The 7500-nt window shown below is 36.8% G+C and overlaps 2 protein-coding genes across 2 annotated transcripts in view; one reads left to right on the forward strand and one right to left on the reverse strand.

The window, feature by feature from the left end:
* The window catches only part of LOC113806986 (uncharacterized), a 16505-nt gene extending 13986 nt beyond the window's left edge, over nucleotides 1-2519 (forward strand). Inside the window, exon 4 of the mRNA XM_070141541.1 lies at nucleotides 1-2519. This exon is cut by the window's left edge and continues 502 nt beyond it. The gene's annotated coding sequence lies outside the window, so the exon portion shown is untranslated.
* A 4159-nt stretch (nucleotides 2520-6678) lies between these two features.
* MED22 (Mediator complex subunit 22) overlaps nucleotides 6679-7500 on the reverse strand; it is a 5380-nt gene continuing 4558 nt past the window's right edge. The window contains exon 4 of the mRNA XM_027358118.2: nucleotides 6679-6975. Coding sequence (XP_027213919.1) covers nucleotides 6751-6975 — 225 coding nt within the window. The 3' untranslated portion in view covers nucleotides 6679-6750. The remainder of the gene's footprint in view (nucleotides 6976-7500) is intronic.

Consider the following 7500-nt stretch of genomic DNA (forward strand, 5'->3'; position numbering starts at 1 on the left):
AAAAAAAAAAAAAAAAATCTCATTTATTGCATTGAAATGGATTTTGCTTTTGCATCAGGTAATTTGCAGGTTGAGGTGATGGCAAGACTGATTGAGATGTGTTTTGCATTTACACTTGGTCTTGTTTTTCTCTCGGCAAATAAAACATGGTATGCATGTCCATATTGTAGAAGCAAAGTGATTACACTTGTGTTATGATAATGCAAAATCCCAGGTAGTGTTAATTCCTTGAGTATGGTCTGCCATGTGCTTTTTTGTTTGTTTTTTCTTTGTATTTAATTTTATGTATGTATGTTCAGACTAGAATTAGAGATACTGGGATATTTAGGAAGAATATTGCCAACTTACATGACATACTTAAGAATCTCAGTTTGAAGTGATTATTATTTTCCAAATTAAAAACAATTTTGTAATCAATTTTTCTTTCTTAAGGAAATAACCAAATGAGAGAGATATTCACAGTGAAAGTATAAACATCATGTAACACATTCTAATTCCGATGCCTTTGATACAAGGCTACATCCTGTTTGAGAGTCAGTTGGTTTCATAACTATATAGGGAACTCCAGTTGCTAGTCAAGAGTATATTTAGATTAAGGATGTTACAGGTAGATGCACAAGTCCCATTTATTGTTTACTGCAGGGATTAAGAAATTGATTTTGAAGCATGAAAGTTGAAAGCCAAGACCTCAAAAGGAAGAAGGCTTTCAGCATGTTCATGGTTAGTTTCTGATAATAATTGTGTGTATTTGTAATATGGCAAGTGTTCGAACAACAAATAAGCTGACAATGAACAGTATTGTTAGTGCAAGATGTCATTTTTTTTTTTTTTTTTTTTTTTTTTTTTTTTTCTTGTTCAGTCATTTGGAAACTGATTTGCTCAAAGTGGTTTACATGTGAAGGTATTAGCTGCTCTTCTCAACCTTCTCTTCAGTTCCCTTTTGTAAAAGTCTGCCTCCCTTTTAGGCCAGACTTTTCCCTTTTTCTTTTCCCACATTGCATTCCTGATTGGGTTCGCAGTAAGGGATTTGAGAGTGGTCGACTTATTAAAGAAGAGAGAATCCCATGAGTATTGTTGATTACTTTTGTTGTATTTTCCCTTCTGCGATAGGGAACAACAATTCAAAAATTAAGTGTTTTAAAGAGGTCAAACTGTAGTACAGTCCTTCCTCTCGTTATTATGGGTTGATTTTCAATAAAGCATTGATTTTTATTATTTAATGAAAGATGAATATATATTTGTTTTAAAGTAAGAGCAGCTTTTGTCGAATTATTAACATAACTAACATTTTGGGAAATAAAAAAAATATTGTAAATATAACATTATATACTCTTGTACATTGGATTGTTTGTATAATGAAACTTCCTTCACTAGGTTTAGGAGAGTTCTACTATTTTGGTATTATGAAGTAATCTCTTCATATTTTGGTGATATTCAGTGGTATTTTGGATGGTGTACATAAGCCTGGGGTTATTGGGTCTTCATAAATGTGAATGTATAAAAATGGGAGAAAAAAAAAATCCAGTGAAACAGTAACATTGAGAAAAATGTTTGTTGTATGAAAAAAAGAATAAAAGTTCTTGTTGCACGTATACTTGCCACTTTTTCTCACCATGACTGCTGGTCACAATGCAAACATTTTTCAACCAATGTGTACTTTCAGTGGTTAAACACCAATCCAGGAACTATTGGAGTGGTGGTGTTATTTTTTTTATTTGTTACTGTCATTATATATATTTTTTTTCTTATAATTTTTTTTTTTTTTTTTTCCATAGTATTAATTTTTTAAATTGTCTGTTCGAATGTATTCTTTCATATGTGTTTACAGTGTCATGTAACCTGTACAAGAAGAATCATTCACAGAAAGAGAAAAAAAAGAAAGAGTTGCAGTTAAGTATCTGTTGTTGCTTAAAGTTTGTTCTGTATCCCTTTTACCGTCCCTTTATAGAATGAAATTCCCGCCGAAAAATAACAAAAAAAGTGATCTCATAGGTTTTCTGTATGAAATTGGTCATCAAGCCTTCCTTTTACTCGTGCGTTTGAGTTAAGAAGGTTAGTTTTCACTCATTTAAATGTTTTTCCATATTTCCTTTTTCTAATTGCAGCTCATTAAGAGGCTTGAGTGAACAGGGAGACCTCATTTGTTTTTTATCATTCTTATTCTTATTCTTTGGTTTTGTAGCTTTGTAAAAGTCGTGTTTTTAAATTGGTGTGGATATGGTGTTTTTTTTTTCTCTGCAAAGGGTAATGGTTTTTACAAAGGAACATGTTTTTTATGATTTTTATTATTTTTTTGTTGAGCTACTACATTTATTTTTTAATTAGCTTTTAAGAAATTGATTTGCTTGTGAAAGTACATTGTTATGCTTCTCTTGCCCTTTGTATGATATACGAATTGTAATGCAGTCATGCAGAAAAAAAAAATCATAATATTAATGATAATCAGTACTTCTATTCAGTCTGATTGTTAGCTTTTACTTTATAAAATGACAAAAAAAAGATAAAACCTAAAAAGAAAATGTTTTATTACCCCTTCTATATACCTTCCTTGTGATTATGTACTTGTGCATGTATTTTATCTCATATCTGGCCAGAAATCACACTCATTCTGTATAGCTTAGAAGCTTCTTGGCTACCATATAATTTTTGTCCTGTTCATTTTTCATTTTTTCACTTAACCCATTGGATCCAGATGCTTGACTGCCATCATGTGGCTCAAAATTTTGGCTTTAGGCGTACTTGAGCTGCCACTCTGCTGGATGTGTGGCTTTTAGGCTTGGGTGCTCACAAAAGTGACAAGACTCCTTGTCTCCTCTTTGCAATGTTATTTTCTCTCTCTCTGTAAGTGCTTTTAGCATTTTTGCCATTTCCTAATGTCCATATTTGTCATTTGATTTGCTTTATCCACATGGTAATAGACTGTTTTTTCTTGCACAAATGCCATGTCGTCTCACTAGGTACTTCATAACCCAGTGCAATGATAATGACAATAACACTGGTGCAGTTATAAAAACTGTAAAATTTTGGTGCAATAATGATAACAATAAAACTTATTTGTGTAATAAAAAAAGAAAATTATATTCAATTTCCTGCAATACAACCAGCACCGCTGGTCAGGAATTAGATCCTGAGCATGGAAATAGCATCTTCCTAGGAGAGGGCACTTTTCCAGACATAGCTTATAGATGGTACATTTCACACTTGTTAAGAGATTGAAATAATGTAAATGCCCCTTCTTAAATGCCCATTGACTCTAATCACTCTCCAAAAGCTTTGTGCACTTGTGGCAAGACATTCCAATCACCCTGGCCCTAGGCCAGATTTTCCAATAGCATGTTCACCTCCAATTTTTTTCATAATGAAGACCAGGTCGTCTGGATCATAGGGTTTTAACTCTACAATTAATATTCACATCTATTCTTCCTTTATTACTACCTTACAGCTTTATTCTCCATCTCTCTGTAATACTACCCCCCTAAACAACACTCCCTCTTCCAAACATCCCCATCCTTCTACCACCACCAACCCTACAATTATCTTAAATACTCAGTTTAGCCCAGCTAAATTTCCATACGAGACGCGATTGTTCCCATTTCGTTACAGTCAGATCTGAAACAAGCTATAGCATTCTCAAATCTAACTGATCACTCTGGCAACCCCATTCCTGCAGAACCTCATCCAACTCTTAATACTTTTACCGGAACTGTCTCTATCTCCCCAGCAAGCTGCCCAGTCAATACCAAAGATTGGTTAGAATGTGGAGAATACTTACTCGAATGCCTCAAAGACCAAGACGGGAAATCATTACATTACTACACCATTCCTTCTTGAAGTCATCAAAAGAAACCCACCAACATTGCCAAAATTACTTTCAGTACACATGACCTTCCCGTTCGTATCTACATTGCTTGACATTACCTCCCTGTTCAACCGTACCAACCTCCCCCCTGTTGGTGTCAAAACTATTGGCGATTTGGACATCCTGCCAAACACTACTGCTCTACAGACCGATGCCACTTATGTGCCCAACCCAGTTATAAGAGATCAAACTGCCCTGCGCAAACAAACATGTGATAACTCCAGCAGCCCCCATAATGTAATTTATAGAGGCTGTCCCCTTTACAATTTCAAGTGTGAGGTAGCAACTCTCAGATACAAAAATGGTTTCATTTTACGTGAAGCCAGACAGGAAGCACGCCATCAAGGTTTCTCTTATACTCCCTACTCTAGTAATGTTGCTTGCTCTGCCCTTCCCCCTCCACATTCAAGATATTCCTACACCCTCCCCTATACCTACTTACTTCCCCACTCCTACTTCTACATTCTAGCTCCCCCAGTCGAATTGTTTTGCCACTAAACACAGACACTCCAATCTCAACTACAGCCCCAACACCTTCCCTTCTTCCTCCCCGCACTACCCATAGCAGACAGACTAAACATTCCCCCCCTTATTCCCCTACAGCACACTCACCTCCACCTACCTTTACCTTTATTCCTCAGACACCAGTCTCCTCTTCCCCCCCAAATAAAAAACCTTTGTCCCACAAAACTCTCCAACCAACTCCACTGCAGAAAGTATGGAAGATATCCAAAACTATATGCTTGAGACACAAAATTCCACAGCTCATCCTCCACACTCGAAGTGACTGCTGATAACCATCCCCCTCCTGTTCATGTACCCCCTACACCCATGCCTCCTACTCCCTCCCAACATAACCCATCCCCCTCAACACCAACTACTGCTGATATCCATCCTCCCGACACACATCCTCCTACTCATATTCCCCCTACACCACTTCCTCCTACTCCCTCCCAACACAACTCGCCCCCCTCAACTCCAACTATACTTACATTCTCCCTCTCTCCATCCCCTCTATCATTTCCACTCCCTCCTGGATACACACGTGAATCACTTAGGTAATTCCCTTACCTAAACCCACCAGGGCCCATTCACACAACTTTTTTACCCATCTTTAACCTGTCAAGATCACTCTTAGAGAGTTGATGAATAGCAACGATCACCCTTCACCTCTCCTTTAATATACTTTCCTATAGTGCTATATGACCTAGCACATTTATTTTGCTTTTAACCATTAACCACTAAACTTGCCTCAACTAATTTTGGCTGGCTTTCTGTCAGTCAATGGCCTTTGTACTCCAGTTGCTATTCCGTTTACCTTTTTCACTACCATACTAACCTAAAGCATTCTCTACATCCTTCACCTAACATATTTTGTTAATTAATTTTTACGTTTTTACCACAATACTATTATCTAATTTGTATATGCCGTTAATGACAGTAGATGTTGACGTGGCAGAAAATTTTAAATAGAAATGAACAGTCGAGACCATTTAAATGGTTGTGCTCAGTCACATACATGTACCAATTGTGGTGGCTCCCATAACATATTTTAAAGGAGCTGTCCTGTCTATAAGCTCGAATGTGAGGAAGCAGTTATTCACCCTACATCAGGCCAAACAGGAAGCACGCTGATGAGGTTTTTCTCTCTTTACCTATTCCAGAACTGTCCTTCGCACTGTTCCCCTCCCATCTTTTCAAGATGTCTCAATATTTCTAGTATCTCTTCCTTCTACCTCTCCCCTGTCAAATTCCTTTTCCAGGTTCTCGTCTCTACTACTTCCCCAGTGCCTACCCCTTCTCCTCCCTTTACCTGTCACACCAGGCAACTTAAACATTCTACTCCATCTTCTCCTACCACATCCTCTACAATACCCTCCTCTTCCTCTGCTCCTTGGACCTCTATCCCTTCATCTCCTCACAAGAGAACCCTTGTTTCTCAGGCCTCCTCACGTAAATCCTCTCCAGAAACCACTGAAGACATCTAAAACTTCAGAAACTGGACCCAAGAGAATGCTCCACTCAATCATCCCTCTATTTCCAGTCCCTCGACATTCAAAGACTTCGCTAATATCAATCATCCTCCACTACGAATTCCCCCTAACCCTCTTCCTCCCACTCTTTCCCAACACATCCTATCCTCTTCATCTGCACCATTCCCTTTTCATTTCCCATTACCCTTACAGCTCCCACCTGGATGCTCACATGAATCCCCTCTGTTGCAGCAGCGTCCCTGAGAACCCTACCCTCCGGACTTTTTTCCTCATACTACACAGCCATCCCCAGTTCCCTTGTCTCATTCCCAAGATTATTCTCCTCCTACTTCTCTAACAGTTATACCTATATGTTGGTTGTTTCATAATGGTTCTTTGGCCAATTTTCCTTAAACAATGTTCCTATTCCTTCCCCAACCACAGGTATACTCTATATCATCCAATTGGACTACACCCTTAATCTTTCCTCTTTTACTAATCTTTGCTTTACTTTTTTTGCTCCTCCTCTTTACCCTTTTCATTACCATACTATCCTATAAGTTCTATAACCTTTGACATCTTACACATTTTATACTAATCATTAACTAATTTTTATCCTATTCACCACAATACTTTACCATAGTGGTATATGACCTTTGATGTCTAGCACATTTATTTGTTTAAACCATTAACCATTAATCATCACTTAGATCCTTAATGGATACTCAGACTTTTATCTCACTGTTTTCAAATAGTTTGCAAAAATACTGAATGTTTCTAAAAACTACAGTACCTGTGAAAAAGTGTCTTGAGATAAGCACATAGAGGAGAAAAGAAATGCAACTATTAAAAGACCTTTACATTTTATTGGGAAACATACAGAGGAAAGGGGAAAGAAATGAAGAATAAAATATTTTCTTATTTTTCCTTATAAACTGAAGAGTAAAACTCCTCTTCCAATTCATACAAGTCAGAGGCCATGTCATCCCTCAAAGCCATGAGCTTCTGATCAGCTTCCTGACTCTTTGACTTGAAGATCTTGGAATTCTGTGTTATGGCCTCGTTGACTGATGGGAAATCATTAAGAATTAAATACTGCTTCACATCTGCTACTAATTTCATTAACGACTCAGCTGCCCTCACCTGCAAAAAGAGATTGTATAAATTTTGTATGTATGTACATAAAAGATAATCAGATGTAGTGTAAAACATAAATCATCGTTACTGACACTGGGATCATTATAGTATTATTACCAGCTTAATACAAAATAAAAATCTCACCAGAAATCAAAGAAAAGGGTAAACAGGTGAGATCAACTAGGACTAGTTATTGACTCTAGTGACTAAGCACAATTAATAAAAACAAATCTAGTGGACATGGGCACGTTTGTCCATATCATCCCAGCATCAATAGGTTTATGAAGATTGCACATAGCTAAATAATCCTGTTAATTTCAACTGACAATAATTTGAACAATTTCAGAATAACTTTCCTTGTTTAATTAAATGTCTACTTGCATAAGTGAAACATTTCTAATATTTAATTTTAGGTTAACAATTAGCAGAAAATTACATCTAGATCTGCTAGCATATGTATGCAACTACAAGCATTTATATAAGATGTCTTAAAAGAATCAGAAAGACTTAACAACTTCACTCATTTCCCAA

The sequence above is a fragment of the Penaeus vannamei genome, chromosome 28 (genome assembly GCF_042767895.1).
Source record: "Penaeus vannamei isolate JL-2024 chromosome 28, ASM4276789v1, whole genome shotgun sequence".
In the NCBI taxonomy this organism is placed as follows: domain Eukaryota; kingdom Metazoa; phylum Arthropoda; class Malacostraca; order Decapoda; family Penaeidae; genus Penaeus; species Penaeus vannamei.